A 22,150-nucleotide genomic window follows, 5' to 3' on the forward strand; every position below is an offset into this window, starting at 1 on the left:
CCTTCTGGTGCTTTACGCTTAGGCGGCATGATCCTATGATACATATTAATTTAAAACCATTTCACACATAACATATCATAATTATTGACGCTACGCATCCATATTATATCAAATGATGCAGGTACATACATACCGAATTGTCGACAGCAGAGGAAGTCATATGCCAAATCATTGGTCCGAAAATCTTTGCTCTGATACCACTAAATGTAACACTCGTGACTAAAATGCATAATTAGTGCGGAAGCTTTAAAATATAATTTGGAGAAAATGTGTAATTTAAAAAAATTTGGGCAGCTTCTCCCCGTAAATAGGACATGTCACCTGCCTCAAACAACACATAAACACATGCAAAAGATTTTCATAATAATCAGATACCATTTAATATAGTATCTACACATATGTCTAATTGTAACGTACCGTACTTTTACTACTTCAAAATTTGCGGAAAAATTAAAAATTTTCTTAAACATAAAATTTCATACGGTCGTCACTTGTCATTTAACTTAATAATATTAAAATCAACATTCCCAACTAATATTTTCCAACAAAGTACTTATTTCAAATCATCTCACATCCAACATAAAAACATAATATTTTAAAGTTTTCATAAAACATAAACATAGTGGTCCTCGGGTTTAGCCTTCCGCTCAGTCCAAGCCTGCCCCTTGGTCGCCACCTCCTGTCTCCTCCTCAACGTACTCACCTGCATCGATCAAGTCTAGTGAGTCTAAAGACCCAACACGTATAAACTGGGAATAACGAGTATTACATAATAAAACCACATACAACTTCAAAATATAACATATATACTTGAAACTTAAACTTTCATAATAACTTTGAACTCTCATAAACTTCTTTGAACTTGAACATACATACTTTGAAACTTGAACTTTCATAAACTTGAGCTTTGCATAAACTTTGAACATACATGCATACATAATATGACGTGTCATCACATAAACTTTTCTTTAAACATGCTTTCATACTTCAACATACTTAACTTCATCATTTTGCGTAGAGGATGTTTCAAAGCAAGTGACCCATAACATAGTAAATGCCTGATCAGACAAACCACAGTACTGGGCTGACAGGGATGTATCCACTGCCACATACATGAGATCCCTGTTCATAATTTAACAGGCCAGTTGATCCACGTTCATAATTTAACGCTTCACAACCACGATCTAACCCGTTCATAATTTAACGGGCGGATTGGTCCCCGTTCATAATTTAACGCTTTCCAATCTTAACTTCAAACCCGTTCATAATTTAACGGGGTGGAGAGGTCCTCGGCCACGTTCACCGACTTCCAAACCCATTCACTTTTGGTCACAAGACATTTAGCATACCTCAAAAACTTCAAATATTTTCTTTGCACGTCATACATACTTACTTTGCATTGAGGGATTCGTTGGATGTCAATCGGGTCGTTGCTGCAACATACTAATATGAATACATAAACTTAACTTGTACAACTTAAACGTAAATGTCATGCTTAATCCCAAGCTAAATAAATTCTTAGAACATTCTATAATTTCCCATGACATAACCCTGTAAAACATCATATTAAACCATGGTATAAAACCTCAAATCAAACCTTAAATAATAAAAGAATATACCTAAAATCTGAAGGTACACGGACCCCGTCCCTAGGTCCGTATCATGGTCCGTGTCCGTGCGCTTAAAAATTGTTGTGATGAAATAAGAAGGCACGGACACCGTACCTACCTCCGTGTCCGGGTCCGTGTCCGCTCTGTTCGACGAATTATTTTATGAAAATTTTGCGACATGTCTATTCTCCAAATTAACACATATGGCATCAAGATTCATCACTATGAGACCATTCTAGGACACCATAACAATGAACTAAACTTTTATAATCACCCTACAATCCATACGACCCAAAATATTGTCATTTATATTAAAGTTTATTTCTTACGACATCTTAATAATTCAAGCTCTTAACGACATGAATCAAAACCTCAAAAATACTCTAAACATCATTACTAACTTTCTTATATGCAGCAACGATCACCCGTCGATTCCCAACAAAGCCTGCAACATAAAAACTTCAAGAACATATTAAAATTCATAACTTTCTTGAAACACGATTTGAGCAGTCATACTAAAAACTCCATAACTCACTCGTTTTTAATCCAAATAACTCGAATTTTATATTAAATCGAACGTATCGAAAAGATCTACGTTTTTGTAATTAAAAGTTTTCTCAAAATATGTACCGAAAAATCGCAGTTTTCGAAAGAACAGCGAAACATGAGTTTTCGGATCTAAAAATAGCAGTCATACTAAAAACACCATAACTCACTCGTTTTTAATCCAAATAACTCGAATTTTATATCAAATCGAAGCCATCAAAATGTTCTACGATTTTCACGTTGAAAGTTTTCTCAAAATCAATACCGAAAAATCGCAGTATTTTACAGAACAACAAAAACGTGAATTTGGTGATCCAAAATTGTTTCAAACTTGATCTAGACGTGATTGCTCAAACTTCTACGCATCACACATATAATTTTTGCATAAATAACAACACAACGCATAATATGACAAGATTGATGCATCAAGAACAGAATATACGTGCCTTTTGATACTTAAAAATACCGAAACGACGATACCGAAGCGGAGATGATACGGGAGACGATCCGGGACGAACTTAGCTCAATTTCTTCAAAGAAAACTTACTAAATATATGCTGGAAATTTTTAGAGGAGATGTGCTCGTTGAATGAAAAAAAAGAAGGAAGAAAATGAAATAAATAAATTGAAAGAGGAGTGTTTTAAAAACACAACCTTCTCTTTAGTCAAAAAATTTAATAGCATGTTTTGTTTTGTGTTTTGTGTTGTGTGTGTGTACGTGTATATGTGTGTGTAAATGTGTGAGTGTGTGTGTGTGAGTCAAAGTGTGTGTGCTTGTGTGTTGATATATATATGTGTATATATATATATACCTATATATATATAAACAATTGTAACATATGTATTTAATATACTAAAAAATCTATTTAAAAACATTTAACATACTAATTTAAAATAAATCTCATATTAACCCCATTATAAATTTTAAATTTAAATAAGATGCACAAATACTACAACTTTAAAATTTTAAAATCAATTAATCATTTAAATAATTAAGCTCTTAAATTACTAAAATTAATTAAATTATTTAAAATACTCCATCCTTATCTTAAATAAAATACTGCATTAAAATTTACTAAAAAAAAATCGTCCCTATCTCTTTTCCTCGATCTCGCCTCGAATAATCGTCTGAAACATAAAACTCTAGAAAACATTTTAACATACATTAAATAAACATAAATAATTAAAATAATAAATTTCATAAATTAAATATATGCATGGATTTTACGTATACTGATTTTGGACTTTACAATATCTCCCCCCCTTATAAAAATTTCGTCCTCGAAATTAAGTCTTACCGAACAACTCTGGGTAGCGGATTCTCATATCTGCTTCAGCTTCTCAAGTGGCCTCCTCCACTGATTGATTCAGCCACTGGACTTTGACTAACTTAGTCGTCTTATTTCGAAGTCTACGCTCTTGTCTGTCTAAAATTTTAATCGGTCTTTCCTCATAAGACAAGTCTGGAGTCAACTGCAATGGCTCATGGCTCAAAACATGCGAAGGATTTGCTAGATACTTCCTCAACATCGAAACGTGAAATACATTGTGCACTCCGGCCAAATTCGGCGGTAGGGCTACACGATAAGCTAGTGTTCCAACTCTGTCAAGAATCTCGAACGGTCCAATAAATCTCGGACTCAGCTTACCTCTCTTCCCAAATCTCATAACACCCTTCATAGGTGCTATCTTAACAAATACATGATCACCTACAGCAAATTCAAGATCTCTCCTTCTCTTATCAGCATAACTCTTCTGACGACCCTGGGCGGTCTTCATTCTGTCACGAATCTTAACCACCACATGTGCAGTCTGCTGAACTATTTCTGGACCAAGTTCTGCTCTCTCACCAACTTCATCCCAATGAACTGGCGATCTGCACTTTCGTCCATACAAAGCTTCATAAGGAGCCATATCTATTGATGATTGAAAACTGTTATTGTAGGTAAACTCCACAAGTGGTAGTTTAGACTCCCAAGTCCCATGAAAATCAATCATACAAGCTCTCAACAAATCCTCTAATATCTGAATCACTCGCTCAGACTGGCCATCTGTCTGAGGGTGAAATGCAGTACTGAATAACAATTTCGTCCCCATGGCTGCATGTAAACTTTTCCAGAAGGACGATGTAAACCTCGGATCCCTGTCTGACACAATAGAAACTGGAATCCCATGCAAACGAATTATCTCCCTTATATAAAGCTCCGCATACTGCGTCATGGAGAAAGTCGTCTTCACTGGTAAGAAATGTGCTGACTTAGTTAGTCGATCCACTATAACCCAAATGACATTGGATCCTCTGATTGACCTCGGCAAACCAACAACAAAATCCATGGTGATATTCTCCCATTTCCACTCTGGAATGGGAAGTGACTTAAGCATCTCTGCTGGTCTCTGATGCTCTGCTTTCACCTGCTGACAAGTGAGACATTCTGATACATATCTGCGGATATCTCGTTTCATCACTGGCCACCAATACAAAATTTGCAAGTCTTTGTACATCTTGGTACCTCCTGGGTGAATAGAATACGGAGATGCATGTGCCTCTGACAAAATATCATGTCTGATTGAATCACCACTAGGCACCCACATTCTATCTTTGTATCTCACAATACCATCTGACACTGTGTAGAGAACACTGCCCTTCGCTTCATCTTTTAGTCTCCATTTCTATAGTTGCTCATCTGAAGACTGTCCTGCTCGAATACGATCTAGCAAGGAAGATTTGACTATCAGATTAGACAGCTTAGGAGCTTTGCCCTTGCGATAAACTTCCAAGTCAAACCTTTGAATCTCATACTGAAGAGATCTCTGAGCTGATAAATGAGCTATGACTGCAACTTTTCTGCTCAATGCGTCTGCGACAACATTAGCTTTTCCCGGATGATAGCTAATTTCACAGTCGTAATCCTTAACAAGTTCTAACCAACGTCTCTGTCTCATATTTAATTCTTTCTGTGTGAAGAAATATTTGAGACTCTTGTGATCAGTGAAAATCTGACATTTCTCACCGTATAGATAGTGTCTCCAAATTTTCAATGCAAAAACAACGGCTGCTAACTCAAGATCATGTGTCGGGTAGTTTTTCTCATGTACCTTCAACTGTCTGGAAGCATAAGCTATGACCCGACCTTGTTGCATCATTACTGCTCCTAAACCGAGCTTAGATGCATCAGTGTATAACACAAAATCTCCTTGCCCTGATGGCATGGCTAACACTGGTGCTGAAATAAGAGCTTGCTTCAAAGTATCGAAGTTCTTCTGACATTCATCGCTCCACACAAACTTAGCATTCTTCTTAGTAAGTGAAGTGAGTGGCACTGCTATCGACGAGAATCCTTGAATGAACTTACGGTAGTAACCAGCTAAACCCAGAAAACTTCGGATCTCAGATGCATTCTTTGGTTCAACCCATTCCTTGACAGTTGCTACTTTCGCTGGATCCACCTCGATACCACTACTAGATACTATATGACCCAAAAACGCTACCTTTTCCAACCAAAATTCGCACTTACTGAATTTCGCAAATAACTTGCGACTCTGAAGAATATGTAAGACTATCCTCAAATGCTGGTTATGTTCTTCATGGCTCTTCGAGTATATGAGGATGTCGTCAATAAATACTATGACGAACTGATCAAGATACTGATGGAATACTCGGTTCATTAGATCCATGAAAATAGCTGGAGCATTCGTTACTCCAAAGGGCATCACTAAGAACTCGTAATGCCCATACCGGGTCCTGAAAGCTGTCTTGTGGACATCTGCATCCTTCACTTTCAATTGATGATATCCTGATCGAAGATCTATCTTAGAAAATATAGTAGCTCCTTGCAATTGATCAAACAAATCTTCTATTCTAGGCAATGGATACTTATTCTTGATCGTCACCTTATTTAACTCACGGTAATCGATGCAAAGCCTCATGCTCCCATCTTTCTTTTTCACAAATAGTACCGGTGCTCCCCAAGGTGAGAAACTTGGGCGAATAAATTCCTTGTCCAGAAGCTCCTGTATCTGTTGCTTGAGTTCTAACATCTCAGCTGGAGCTAATCTGTATGGTGCCTTAGAGATTGGCACGGTACCTGGCATGAGATCGATGGCAAACTCCACTTCTCTATCCGGTGGAAGTCCTGCAACATCATCTGGAAAGACGTCTGGAAAATCTCTGACTACTGGAACATCTGATATAGATGGAGTGGTTACATCAGGTGCTGACACAATACTGGCCAAGAAAGCCTGACACCCTTTGGAAATCAATCTCCTCGCCTGTATACAGGAGATCATGCGAGGAAAATTCCTCCATCTAGCTGGCTCGAATAGAAACTGCTCCATGCCTAATGGTCTGACCAACACTGATCTCTTCTGAAAATCAATAAGAACTCGATTCTTTGTCAACCAATCCATTCCCAAAATGATATCAAACTCTGGCATTAGCAATATAATCAAATCTGCATACACCAAGTGACCCTGCAGTTCTAGATCAATATCTCTGACCACACTGGTGGCTAACAACTCTTCCCCTGATGGAAGTGTCACTGAAAAGTTCACGTCTAGGCCAATGGACTTGATGTCCAAATGATTAGCAAAGGTCTCCGATATAAAGGAGTGAGTGGCTCCTGAATCTATCAGTGCAGTTGTGGCTAATCTCTTTATAAAAATATTTCCTGAGAGATGTTAGCACAACACCAAACTTATATCCCAAAATACTAGCAATTAACTTTAAGCATAGTTGAAATCAATATATTCCAAGTCAATCTAAAATTTTACTAGTACACTAATAATCTCAAATAAAATTTCCACATGCAAGGCAAATAATACCGAGCTTAAATAGAAATGATTACCGGCCAGTAGTGTAGTGTCTGGGTTCGCCTCCTGTGCGTGCATGGCGAATACCCTCCCTTGGGTTGGCTGCTTCCACTGAGGACACTGCTTCAGCATGTGATCCGTAGATCCACATTTAAAACACTTGCCTGATCCATACAAGCATGGTCCTGGATGCTGGCGGTTACACTTCGGGCACATTGGGAAAACAACGGGCCTCTGAGGCGCCCCCTGCTGCTGGATAGGACCCTTGCCCCTAGGTGGTCCTTGGTAAGGCTTCTTCCCAGGCTGCCCCTGAAAAGGTTTCTTGTATTGGGGTCGCTGATGCTGATGCTGTGGCTGCGGTGGTGCCTGGTAGGGCCTCTTGCCCAACCTATCAGTCTCAATGTCTCTCTGGTCTTGCTCCGCCGCCAGAGCTCCAGAAACGGCAGCTGCATATGTAGTAAGGCCAGTTACTCTCACATCACGGCGCAAGACTGGCCGCAAACCACCCATGAAATGCCTCAGTTTTGCTCGAGCATCATTAGCTATGAGTGGCACAAAGTAGCAACCCTGTTCAAACTTTCTCACAAACTCAGCCACACTACTATCTCCCTGTCGTAGTGTCATAAATTCCGTAGTCAAACGGGCCTGTACCTCCTCAGTGAAGTACTTAGCGAAGAACATCTCTTTGAATCCATCCCAAGACAACATCGGCAAATTAACTGCCACCGATGCACTGTCCCACCATCGTCTTGCATCCCCTGCTAGGAGAAAAATGGCACATCGGACTCGATCCACATCCTGCAATTCCATATACTCAAAGATCACCTCTATAGACTTAACCCACTCTTCCGCCACCATAGGATTCGTAGTCCCTGAGAACTTCTGAGGATTCATCTTCTGAAATCTCTCGTACACTGCCTCCGGTTGAGTCCTCGGTCCTGTACCTCCTGCTGCTGGAGCTGGATTCCCCGCAACCTGTGCGAAGAACTGCGTCATAGCTGCAAGCATCTGCGCCTGCATATCTGGAGGTGGAGGAGGAGGAGTGGCTCTTTCCCCATCACGAGACTCTCGGTCCTCATCCCTAGCTCCACGGGCAATCAAACGTCTAGGAGCCATACTGTTCTAAAATTACCCAATACGTAAACCCAACATGCATATGAACATGATATAAATAACATAGGATTCACGTAACTGAACTTAAAAGTATGGACACGCTGAAAATAATAACTTAATGCATACTACACTAACATAAATCTTTGAAAACTTAAAACTTACAGACTTGAGGTGTGACCTTATGAGCTTCTTGCGACTGAAAGTAGGCATAACCCTTTACAAGAACACCGCTCTGATACCAACTGTAACGTACCGTACTTTTACTACTTCAAAATTTGCGGAAAAATTAAAAATTTTCTTAAACATAAAATTTCATACGGTCGTCACTTGTCATTTAACTTAATAATATTAAAATCAACATTCCCAACTAATATTTTCCAACAAAGTACTTATTTCAAATCATCTCACATCCAACATAAAAACATAATATTTTAAAGTTTTCATAAAACATAAACATAGTGGTCCTCGGGTTTAGCCTTCCGCTCAGTCCAAGCCTGCCCCTTGGTCGCCACCTCCTGTCTCCTCCTCAACGTACTCACCTGCATCGATCAAGTCTAGTGAGTCTAAAGACTCAACACGTATAAACTGGGAATAACGAGTATTACATAATAAAACCACATACAACTTCAAAATATAACATATATACTTGAAACTTAAACTTTCATAATAACTTTGAACTCTCATAAACTTCTTTGAACTTGAACATACATACTTTGAAACTTGAACTTGCATAATAACTTGAACTTTCATAAACTTGAGCTTTGCATAAACTTTGAACATACATGCATACATAATATGACGTGCCATCACATAAACTTTTCTTTAAACATGCTTTCATACTTCAACATACTTAACTTCATCATTTTGCGTAGAGGATGTTTCAAAGCAAGTGACCCATAACATAATAAATGTCTGATCAGACAAACCACAGTACTGGGCTGACAGAGACGTATCCACTGCCACATACATGAGATCCCTGTTCATAATTTAACAGGCCAGTTGATCCACGTTCATAATTTAACGCTTCACAACCACGATCTAACCCGTTCATAATTTAACGGGCGGATTGGTCCCCGTTCATAATTTAACGCTTTCCAATCTTAACTTCAAACCCGTTCATAATTTAACGGGGTGGAGAGGTCCTCGGCCACGTTCACCGACTTCCAAACCCATTCACATTTGGTCACAAGACATTTAGCATACCTCAAAAACTTCAAATATTTTCTTTGCACGTCATACATACTTACTTTGCATTGAGGGATTCGTTGGATGTCAATCGGGTCGTTGCTGCAACATACTAATATGAATACATAAACTTAACTTGTACAACTTAAACGTAAATGTCATGCTTAATCCCAAACTAAATAAATTCTTAGAACATTCTATAATTTCCCATGACATAACCCTGTAAAACATCATATTAAACCGTGGTATAAAACCTCAAATCAAACCTTAAATAATAAAAGAATATACCTAAAATCTGAAGGTACACAGACCCCGTCCCTAGGTCCGTATCATGGTCCGTGTCCGTGCGCTTAAAAATTGTTGTGATGAAATAAGAAGGCACGGACACCGTACCTACCTCCGTGTCCGGGTCCGTGTCCGCTCTGTTCGACGAATTATTTTATGAAAATTTTGCGACATGTCTATTCTCCCAATTAACACATAAGGCATCAAGATTCATCACTATGAGACCATTCTAGGACACCATAACAATGAACTAAACTTTTATAATCACCATACAATTCATACGACCCAAAATATTGTCATTTATATTAAAGTTTATTTCTTACGACATCTTAATAATTCAAGCTCTTAACGACATGAATCAAAACCTCAAAAATACTCTAAACATCATTACTAACTTTCTTATATGCAGCAACGATCACCCGTCGATTCCCAACAAAGCCTGCAACATAAAAACTTCAAGAACATATTAAAATTCATAACTTTCTTGAAACACGATTTGAGCAGTCATACTAAAAACTCCATAACTCACTCGTTTTTAATCCAAATAACTCGAATTTTATATCAAATCGAACGTATCAAAAAGATCTACGTTTTTGTAATTAAAAGTTTTCTCAAAATATGTACCAAAAAATCGCAGTTTTCGAAAGAACAGTGAAACATGAGTTTTCGGATCTAAAAATAGCAGCCATACTAAAAACACCATAACTCACTCGTTTTTAATCCAAATAACTCGAATTTTATATCAAATCGAAGGCATCGAAAAGTTCTACGATTTTCACGTTGAAAGTTTTCTCAAAATCAATACCAAAAAATCGAAGTATTTTACAGAACAGCAAAAACGTGAATTTGGTGATCCAAAATTGTTTCAAACTTGATCTAGACGTGATTGCTCAAACTTCTACGCATCACACATATAATTTTTGCATAAATAACAACACAACGCATAATATGACAAGATCGATGCATCAAGAACAGAATATACGTGCCTTTTGATATTTAAAAATACCGAAACGACGATACCGAAGCGGAGATGATACGGGAGACGATCCGGGACGAACTTAGCTCAATTTCTTCAAAGAAAACTTACTAAATATATGCTGGAAATTTTTAGAGGAGATGTGCTCGTTGAATGAAAAAAAAGAAGGAAGAAAATGAAATAAATAAATTGAGAGAGAAGTGTTTTAAAAACACAACCTTCTCTTTAGTCAAAAAGTTTAATAGCATGTTTTGTTTTGTGTTTTGTGTTGTGTGTGTGTACGTGTATATGTGTGTGTAAATGTGTGAGTGTGTGTGTGTGAGTCAAAGTGTGTGTGCTTGTGTGTTGATATATATATGTGTATATATATATATACCTACATATATATAAACAATTGTAACATATGTATTTAATATACTAAAAAATCTATTTAAAAACATTTAACATACTAATTTAAAATAAATCTCATATTAACCCCATTATAAATTTTAAATTTAAATAAGATGCACAAATACTACAACTTTAAAATTTTAAAATCAATTAATCATTTAAATAATTAAGCTCTTAAATTACTAAAATTAATTAAATTATTTAAAATACTCCATCCTTATCTTAAATAAAATACTGCATTAAAATTTACTAAAAAAAAATCGTCCCTATCTCATTTCCTCGATCTCGCCTCGAATAATCGCCTGAAACATAAAACTCTAGAAAACATTTTAACATACATTAAATAAACATAAATAATTAAAATAATAAATTTCATAAATTAAATATATGCATGGATTTTACGTATACTGATTTTGGGCTTTACACTAATTCAAATACCAAAACAAGGTTTTCAATATTTTCCAAAATAACCAAAAGCTTAACATATCAAAATAACATCCAATCGAAATCTCCAAAGTTTGGCATATGTCCTTCACTCGCTTCGACAACTCAGGGATGATCAATCTTTCTTACATGTGCCTGCATCACATGAACATAACTGGAATGAGTATAAAACTCAGCAAATGGAATCAATACTAACAAGATACGTATATGTCATTTTCTTGAAAAACATAAAATGTATAGCCTCAACTTCATTTTCTTGAAAACATTATCCATCTCATTTCATAAACGTAGAATCATCATTAATATCATCCGTCAATAATCATAATACAACAATACATAAGGATGATATTCATTTCATTGATCAACTGAAGAATTGATAGTTCTTATAAGATAATCATTCATTGCTAACCCTCTTCGTAAAAACGAATCTTATAGGAGGGACACATACCTCTGCATAAAATGCATCTTATAAGAAAACACATGTTTTCATCGTTAATTGGCCAATTACATTGCGGATTTAGAATTGCCAGAGGCAACACCGCTACTATCACTATCAATCCAATCATTCAATCATATAAAACTTCATTCAAACATTTTATCGAACATCTTTGAAGCATCAAATAAAGTTTAACTCCTTTCATTTAAAAATGCATATAATTGCACTACCATATATACATATTTACATATATATATCATGCATGGAATTTGAAAGGAGTTAACATCATAAAAGCATCAAAACACATACATATAGGATCATGTGATGCATTGAAGAAATGATTCCACTTACTACACTTGGAGAAATTGTTTTCCTAAACCTTGACGATGATCCTACAACAATAAACCCAAATAATAATCTTAAATGACCATTTAATCCAATACATCAATCACAACTATCATCCCCCAACTTCACCATCTACAAAAACTCAAGAACAAGAAGAGAAACCACTTACCTTTGCACCTTTCACTAAAAAAATGAAGTTCCAACTCCGGATTGAAGATTAATTGCTCTAATGAATGAGAGAAGAAGAAGATGATGAAAAACCCTAGCCTTACACGATGGAGAAGAGAAAGGAAGAGAAGAGAAATGAGAAAAATGAAAGTCTCCTTTGATTTTATGCCTTAAATCACCAAAAACACGCTTTTACACTTTGCTGGGCGCCCGGGCGGACGTCTTTTACCGCCCTAGCGCAGACCTCTCGGCCAGAAACAAAAAAATTTCGAACTAGGCCTGCCCGGGCGGACGTCTTTTTCCGCTCGGGCGCGCTCTGCGTACAGCTACGTCAAAGATTGCTTCCGAAACGCCTCTTCCCTTCATAATTAGGAAAGGTGGTAAACAGGAAAGTTGTAGCTCTATGTCTTGGCTTACATCTTCAATTAGCCTCATGTCATTTGAAGGTCTGAGTAAAAATTTATGCTCAATCTCCCAACATGTGTCACTGGAGGAACGACGACACACACGACACACTTCGGGGCGCTTTTGGCTAGTCTTCCACAATGATTTGGACAAAACTCAAAACATGTAAATTATAGCCTTATGTCTTATATTTCTAATGAAAGTGGCCTCACATCATTCGGATCAATATATAAAACATTATGCTAAAAACCACAATTACTGCCACATTTTCATACCGTTTCAGCACTTCCATTACCTATTTGGCTAAGGATCAACTTTCTATTCTACCCATACATTCTTTATTTCATTCCATATCATTCAATACCATTCATATCATATCTTGAAACCATAAACCATCACCATTACATCTCATATCCCGAAACGATCATCATAATAAACCATAAAAGGAATAATGACCATACTTAATCATAATCATTACCTTACATCATATGCATACGAATGTCTGGGCGTTACATTTTTGGTGGGAGGTTGTCACAATCAATTTTTTATATATATAAATTTTCTGACTCTTTTTATATTCTAAAATTTTTATTAAAAAAACTGGCGTTTTATATTCTAATTCTTTATTTTCTTTTAAAAAATCTATTTTCATTTTTTTATCTTGTCAAATTTTCTTGAATCAGTTTTTCTTGTTATAACTAATATTTTTATGGTAAAAATTTGTGTGAACGGTCTCATTGGTCATATTTTATGAGACAGATCTCTTATTTAAATCATCCATGAAAAAGTATTACTTTTTATGCTAAGATTATTCCTTTTTATTGTGAATATCGATAGGGTTGACCCGTCTAACAGATAATTTCGTGAGAGCGTCTTACAAGATATCTACTCTATTTTTATACTATATTCTTGTATCCATTTTTCAGTATATTCAACCCAAAACTTCCAGCCTCATCTAGTATATCAAATTTCATATCAATCTTAGTTTTGAATTCAATATTTGAAAAAGACTCCATCAAAATATCGGATTATCAATAAGTTTTTTGCTTGTTTCAATCTCGCTTTCAAAGACATTGACAAAAAATACAGTAAATTAATTTTTCTTTTCTTGTGCGATGATGGGTTCAATGGTCTTTGCAAAGCTAACGCATATTTTCTAAATAACAAAATAAAAAAAAAACAAAACAAACAAAATAAAAAAAAAATTTGGCACCAAACGGTTAGAAGAAAATTAGATATATATAGATCAAGAAAATCGAACCTTGTATATTCGAGTATTTCGCTACGCTATTTTAAATTATAAATTAAATGGAAAAAAAGTAAAAAACGGACGAGTTGAACTGGAAAGAGAAAAAAGAAAAAGAAAAAAGAGTAAAAATGAAGAGTAGGTCTCTTATGAAACGGTCTCACGAATCATTATCTGTGAGACAGGTCAGCCCTATCGATATTCACAATAAAAAGTAATACTCTTAGCATAAAAGTAATACTTTTTCATAAATGACCAAATAAGATATTCATCTCACAAAATACGACCCGTGAGACCGTCTCACACAAGTTTTTTCAAAAAATGAAACATAAAAAATATTATATTTCCACAACAAAATATAGAAACAAAAGAGAAAAAAAACGAATGAACCAAAAAGCAAAAAAAATGAAAAATAAAGAATTAGTTAGTGTATAAAAAAGCCAAAATAAAATTTTAAAAAAATTGATTGTACTATGGCTCCACAGCACCCCTGCTGTGAAGGGACCCGTTCCCAAAAAATAACCTAGTCAAATATATTTTTGTTCGATACCCTTATTTGGAAGTTAATTCAGCTACTTTTGCATTTAACTCCTTTGTATTTTAGACAAAAACGCACGTGAGATGATTTAACTCATGTGAGATGATTTTACGGGTCGTATTTTATGAGACAGGTCTCTTATTTAGGTCATCCATGAAAAATTATTACTTTTTATACTAACAATATTATTTTTTATTGTGAATATCGATATAATTGACCCGTCTCACAGATAAAAATTCGTGAGACCGTCTCACAAGAGACCTATTCTATATTTTATGTACTTAATATATGTTTTTTTATTTTCAAGCATATTAACCAAAATGACCGTCAATTTATTATATTTTGTTAAAAAAAAATACAATTATTTATAAAAGATTTTTTAGAAGCCGATGTTAGAAGAGTAATGGAAATATAAAATTTGACATGTTAAAAATTAAAATTTTAAATCACATTGCCACCAACTACAATTATGTCTAGATGATATATACTCTATCCGCAAAATTATTGAGAAATAGAATTACAAATATTGTAAATGAACATATTATTTTATGTTTCACATATATACACTTAAATAAATCAGTAAAAGTCACATAACAAATTTTTTTTATACATTTTTACTTTTTAAACCAATCGAATTGGTCACACGGGAGAGTATGAGTATGGATTTCTGAACGAATAATATATAATTAATGTTGATATTTGAAGTCATCGGTACCGTATCCGGTTAATGAGATCATACCTATGTGGGCACTACCCTTACTTCATTTCAACGGGTAAGATCTTGCCACACATACAATTTCAAAAAAAAAAGTGGATCCTACATATGCATGGGCAAATCTTGACCATCCATCCTATCATGGGGACAATGCCCACATGGGTAGGATGAAATAAATCACCGTATCCGTGTTGGGTCAACAACTTGAAGTGCATGCCAAAAGTTGACCTGTCAGACAAGCATATACAAAAATATCACGAATTTTTATCTGTGAGACAAATCAATCTTATCGATATTCACAATAAAAATAATACTTCTTAGGATGAAAAGTAATATTTTTTCATGGATAAAAAAATAAAAAATATGTCTCACAAAATACGATCTGTGAGACCGTCTCATACACGATTTTGCCAAATTATAAAGGTTCAAAATCAAGAATCTTGGAACAGCAGCCTACATGTTACATAAGCCACTCCAAGAAATATAAATTCCATGTATAATTTTCCAGGCTACAGTTAATAAATCATAATATAGTAAGTTGGCCCCGCATCAAATTCTTTTGCATTCACTAGGGTCACATGAAAAGTTCATATGCGGCAATTTCCAATACAACAAAGACCTGCAAACACAGGGTTTGTGATGCTCCAACGAGTGTGATCGCCCATGAGCAAATCTACCCCTCCATTCTGGTCACGGCTACAACACTAAGCAAAGATCACCCATGTAGCAGACTTGTTCATACATAAAACACAACTTTTAGCTTACGCGACACGTTTTTATGTCATGTCCATAGATTCTGCTTGTGATGGACGTGGCGGTAAAACTTGAGTAATGGTCTCTACAAGCTCATCGATTCTATCTTCCACACGCATATCACATTCTTCTATAATCTGCACAACGGTAACATATATTGTTTTTCAAAATGTCCAAGCACACAAAAAGGAGGGATAAAGTTAGAATCCTGATTATATACATCCATGCTTGCTTTTATTCTATAAGGTGCACATACGCAAACATGTATTGGAGGTTATTCTCACCAACATGAATATGGATTTTCATGATGTATAAATACAGGTTTGCTTCTTATAGTTTGTGAAGATGCAGATAGGTAAATCAATAATTATGATTAGTTAGCAAGAGAACACAATTAGGAAATCGGCCTTCAGGTTCAGAGAACAAGAATAGAAAATCGGCTTTCAGGTAAAGATTACATCACATCCATCCTACACCGGTTCAAATATCTCTAATGGTGAGATAAAGAATGTTATTTTGATCAGTTTTTCAAACAAAGACGATGTTCTAGGCTTCTAGCAACTCCACGTTGTTATGGCCCTAAATGAGTACTATTTTTTTAAGTGCCTGAGGAGCACCCAACCATGTCTTGAACTTTAAGGTCCAAATAGCAATTATTTCATTTCACCGAATATAAATACGACATTTACCGTGTAAACTTCAACTGCAGATGACGGTCTTATATTTGCAATATTAAGAATCTCAGCCTTGGCAAGGTCATATTTCTTACACTCGTCCACCAACTTATTGATAGCGTCCCTTGTTTGATTACAAGCTGCTGTTTCCTCTAAATAATCAAAGACCTACTCACAAAAAATAAAAATAGTTGGGGATGAAGAAACCCCTTCACATGGCACGGTGATAAAAGAACACCAATCTGCAATATAAACTTTTAACCTTAAACTCAGATGGCAACACTGAAGCAATAATTCTGGAGGGATCTTTTCCAGCCCCTCTTGATCTTAAAAGATCAAGAACTTCAAAATTAGTAAGCGCGCTAGCACTGGATTTAATTCTGCAATAAACCAAATAAAAATTTTAAGCATTCACCAAATAAGAAAAATACATAAAAGACACTTTCACAACACAAGAACACGTTTAAATTTCCATTTAAATATGAAAAAAGATCAGTAAATCTGCATACATCTTCATTGCCAGACTTCTCAATTCTTTAACTTTATAACTTTACTTCTTCAAGTACTTTGAATTGCCACTTCCGACAGAAATTCCAAGAATTATTTCTACCTGTAATTCCCAATAATATTTTATCACAATTGATAAATAACATAAACCCGACATGAAATTCTAACACGTATAACTACCAAAAAAGATCCAAATTTCATAAATATTTTTTAAAAATAAAATAAGCTTGATCCAAAATAGGCTACATCGTCCCAATCAAAGTTCATGGTCACCCAGATGCGAAAATTACGCTCCTTAACAGTGTGAGTGGATAAAAAGCAGCAAAAGGGGCAAAAAAATTAACGAAATTCCAACTTAAAACAAGATATTAAGCAAACACATAACAATAAATTATTCAAAAATAAACCATCGAAAGAAAGGACGTAAACCAAATTTGAAAAACATAGATTTTGCTTGGGATGAACATAAAGGAGCACATACTCTTCTCCAGGGACGAAATCGAGGCTTTTTACACTTGTTTGACCACTATTTTTACTATAGAAATGATGAAGATTTAACCTTAATTTTGTTATATGGTATTTGGTAATTTTATGACTAAAATTACTAGAACAATGAGATAGTAAAATGAAAATTCAGAATTCTAAATTTCTAATTTCATACACAAACTTGAAACCAAATAAGGATGTCCACAAGTATAAATTACAACTAAAATACTATCAATAAAAAATTGAACAAAGCCATTACATTACAGTTCAACCTCCAAAACAATAGAGATCAATTTTAGCATGAAATCGAGCCATCAAAGAATTGTCTAAAAATTTGCACCTAATTATCCTATCTAGACATTAATAATACCCAATTTCAAATATTATCTTCCTCATCCTCTTACTTAGAGCTTTATAATAATTTTAACCACATCCAATATAATGTTTTTGCAACAAAAAACATCCACCTCGTTACAATTAAACATTGCAAAGAATAAACTAGGGTTGGGCGTCGGGTCGGGTAGTCAAAATGACTGCCATCTAAACTGCTTGGGTTGCATCCTAAAAATCTACAAAAGAAATACAAATTAGCCGGAAAAAAAAAAGCTACATAATCAGAATTGCACATGTGGGAACAGTAGATTAAACGGTTGAAACAATGTTTCCACTCAACCAAAGACACCTCAACTTAGTGGCATTCGAATTTCAACTCTTAAAGCACGAAAACTGCAATTTCTTTGCTGGTTTTTTCCTGCCAAATTGTATAAAAAAATTAACAAAATAATGGATTTATATTATCAAATGGAATTGCTTGAATACCATAAAGAAAATCTAATTTTAAACCCAAAAAACGAAAGAAAAAAGGAGAACACTGCAGAGGAAGCAGGAGCATTAAAGACCGTTTCTACACACCGTATTCTCTCAAAAAACATTTCTTGTACCCTCTTTCTACCAGTTCCAAAACAGAACTGATCCATCTGGAGTTCTAAACAGGGAAGAACAGTTGATCATATTGAACAGTGTATATTTAACAAATGATCAATCAAAGGTAACATAACCCAAATGTATTTGACGCCATTAAAATACAATAACAAAATGGGTTTTGGAAAAGTTTGAATTTCTTTCTCAGATGGAAAGCTATACTTACTGCTTCAAAGCAAAGCGTCTAAAACTCTCCCCAATTGTGGCAAATCCTCAACTTGATTGAGTTCTAAAATCTAGGCACATAAATTCTAACACCTATAAGACAAGTTTCAAAACCTAACAATTTAAACGTACACTGTACTTAGCATATAGAGAAACAAAAACACATTTACAAACCAACAACGTTTACGCAAGTGGAAAGCAGAATAAAATTCTTGAGAATTAGCCTAGCCTGGTGAATCCGGAAAAGCGGCACTTCTGAGTTTGCAATTTGGGGGTCGAGAATCGAACTAGAAGCCGAGAGAAGGGAAAGAATATGGGAACGGAATATTTTTTAGCGAGGTGAATGCAAATAACCAAAGAAATTTTAATATTCATATTTATATAATATTTTTTTATAATTTATTTGATTTTATATTAGATGAAGATCAAAATATAATTATAAAAAATAATGAACAAATACATTGTAATTTTGATATATAAATTAAAAATAAATTGAAAAATAAAAAAATAAAAAAATGATCTCAATAAAAATTGAACCTATAACATAAATATCAAGACACAATGACTCTATCCGCTGAACTACATATAACTTACTTTCAAATTTTAACATTTTATTAATATATATAATTATTAAAACAGACCATGACACCAAAATTAGTTACTCTAAGTGTCTCAAATATAATAAAATATTATAGATTCTCAATTAATAGATAATACTCAATAATCGTGAGTAATTATAACTATATTCCGTGTATACAATAATTGTTTTTAATAGCTAGACCAATCAAAACGTGGTGGATTTCAACTATTTGAATTGCGTTAATGCTGGTTATAGTTTTTTATAAAATAACAAACATTAGATCTTATAATTGATATCAGAACCAATAACAAAAAAGAAAATGACGTACATGCATGTATGTACTCTATCTCAGATGCAGCAGATGGATATGGGCCAGATCCCAAAACCGTCAAATAATCTGAATGCATGTTTTCGTTTCAAAATTTTCTTTCGTTTTGACAAAATTTTAACACGTATCAACCATTTAAAAGACGCAAGAATACGTAAAATCCATAAAAGCTTCCACCATTTGAAGAAAGGATCCGACGATTGAAAAGGCAAATGTGTCAAAGCATGTATTTCCTTGGGGTATCCGAGTTTGACAGAAAATTTGCCATTTGAGCTTCCCATCCAAAATGGAATGTCATCACCTCCTCTCCTATCCAATGGGATATCAAGAATAACTTCAGCTTCAACAGGAGAAAAATTCTGTCGCACTAATCCTTCACTTTCTCATTCGGATCCACCTGTGAATTATAGTAACATATATATTTCGGCACACACAGAATCCAAGGATCTGTCTTGACTGAAATATTGCGCCGCTCCCCCATTCTCCAACAAATTCTTTTTTCAATCAAATCACGACCCCAAAGTAAAGATCGTCGCATAAACGACAGATTAGACATCAATCTCAGAATGTCTAAATTATCGAGCTTTTAGTACCCTATCCATCTGGGAATTAGGTTTTTGGATTATATTCAACACCTATTTAACCAAAAGAGCTCTATTGAATGCATTCAGCTTCCTGAAACCCATACCACCACTTTTTTTTTTTTTTTTGAGCCACTAAATGTGTGATTTTTATTATTAACTGAACCAAATATATATGATATAAACTAGTGCACCGACGCACGCAACATAATATTTTTTATAATTCATTTGATTTATATTTAAATAAAGATAAAAATATAATATATACTATTTTATTAAATTTGAGACGTTTAGAGTAATTAACTTTGGTGTCATGGTCTGTTTTAAAAATTATATATATTAGTAAAATGTTAAAATTTTAATGCAATTTATACGTAGTTCAGCGGTTAGAATCATTGTTTTTTAGGGTTTAGGTTATAGGTTTAATTCTTATTGATGTCATTTTTTTATTCTTTTATTTTTTAATTTATTTTTTATTTATATGTAAAAAATACAATGTAGTCATTTATTATTTCTTATAATTATATTTTGATCCTCTTTTAAATATAAATCAAATTAATTATAAAAAATATTATACAAGCACGCAACGCGTTCGCTGTACTAGTTATAAGAAATAGTGATGGATTACACTGTATTTTTGATATATAAATTAAAAAATAAATTGAAAAATAAAATAATAAAAAACTGACTTCAGTAAGAATTGAACATATAACCTAAACCCCAAGAAACAATAACTCTATTCGCTGAACTACATATTACTTGCATTAAAATTTTAACATTTTATTATTATATAAAAATATTAAAACAGACCATGATACCAAAGTTAATTATTCCAAGTATCAATAAAATAATAAAGATATAAAAAAGGGATCAGATCCATCGAATCTCGAGCGGGGTTGATGACCGTAACCCGTTTAGTTGGCCCACCCACCCGCAGATTCATGACATGTACATTTATTGAATGGCCCGACTCCCCCTCAGTATGTCCCCTCTGCCCCCTATAAATGTCATGTGGTTTGAGTCTACGAGTCATCCTAATTTGGAGGACTCGTATTGCCTTTCCGACTTCTCTTTTTGTTCTTCCAACTACATTTTTTCTAAATATAGATATCCAACATACATGTGAACAACCTTGCCCCAAGAGCATAGGTTAGTTAGTAAGATTTCGAGTGATGTTTCTCGACGTCGTATGATTGATTTTCGTGTTGGACATATACTCACTAAAAATATTGTGAGTATATGATCCGGGGGCTATGTTTGCTGTCATCTTCTTTAAGTTTCTACCTACTTATGAATATATCTTGATTTATCTTCATGTGTGGGTAAAGAGACTCGTATAGATGAATATACTAATATCGATGAATCTTTTTTTAAAAAAAATAGTCAAAATTGGAGTTTTTCCAAAATATGAGAAGGAAACAGGGGCCAATTATATATAATACATAATTGATAGATATCCTTAACATTGAATTTCAATTCAAAGTTCTTCTTGGGATGTCAATGTGTCGGGTTTTACCTAGACCCGCAATGGACTCGCACGTATGGGGTGGGTTTTGGCATACTAAATGGATCATGGGGCGGGTCTCAGATCCAATTTTTCAGACCCATCCAGATATGGGGTGGATCATGGATCCTATAATACCCGTCCCATTTAAGTAGATATAAATATTCTAGAGTTTTAGTTTTATTAATTTTCATTTTTTTAAGTAGCTCACCTCAATCATAACGGTCTTAGTTATTCTTATGTCAATTGTTGCATTTGAATATACTTTTAGTAATAATGGAAGAATAGTTAGTCTAGTAGTTAATTCTTCAAGTAGTTTACCAACTTGTCTCACCATTCTTGATAAAGAGGAAGATGATCCCCAAGAATGTGTCTGAAAT

General features: G+C 34.6%; 1 protein-coding gene and 1 long non-coding RNA gene across 10 annotated transcripts; both read right to left on the reverse strand.

The window, feature by feature from the left end:
• Positions 1 to 457: 457 nt before the first annotated feature.
• On the reverse strand, positions 458 to 10,190 carry LOC142543445 (uncharacterized). The gene is made up of 2 exons (XR_012819743.1): positions 8,732 to 10,190; positions 458 to 854 (listed from the first exon to the last, which is right to left on the reverse strand). It is a non-coding gene; the product is annotated as an uncharacterized LOC142543445 (long non-coding RNA).
• Positions 10,191 to 15,749: 5,559 nt separating this feature from the next.
• On the reverse strand, positions 15,750 to 19,116 carry LOC142543446 (uncharacterized). 9 transcript variants are annotated; one of them, XM_075650710.1, is made up of 6 exons: positions 18,952 to 19,113; positions 18,314 to 18,382; positions 17,148 to 17,248; positions 16,901 to 17,018; positions 16,654 to 16,806; positions 15,750 to 16,101 (listed from the first exon to the last, which is right to left on the reverse strand). In XM_075650710.1, exons 3-6 carry the CDS (start codon positions 17,153 to 17,155, stop codon positions 15,988 to 15,990), a joined length of 393 nt encoding a protein of 130 aa, XP_075506825.1. In that variant the 5' UTR covers positions 17,156 to 17,248; positions 18,314 to 18,382; positions 18,952 to 19,113; the 3' UTR covers positions 15,750 to 15,987. The 9 variants fall into 9 exon arrangements, with proteins under 9 accessions (XP_075506825.1, XP_075506823.1, XP_075506822.1 ...); XM_075650708.1 differs by having other exon boundaries at positions 18,258 to 18,382; XM_075650707.1 differs by lacking the exon at positions 18,314 to 18,382 and having other exon boundaries at positions 18,544 to 19,116.
• Between the last annotated feature and the right edge of the window lie 3,034 nt (positions 19,117 to 22,150).

This window comes from Primulina tabacum, chromosome 4, assembly GCF_025594145.1.
Source record: "Primulina tabacum isolate GXHZ01 chromosome 4, ASM2559414v2, whole genome shotgun sequence".
NCBI lineage: Eukaryota > Viridiplantae > Streptophyta > Magnoliopsida > Lamiales > Gesneriaceae > Primulina > Primulina tabacum.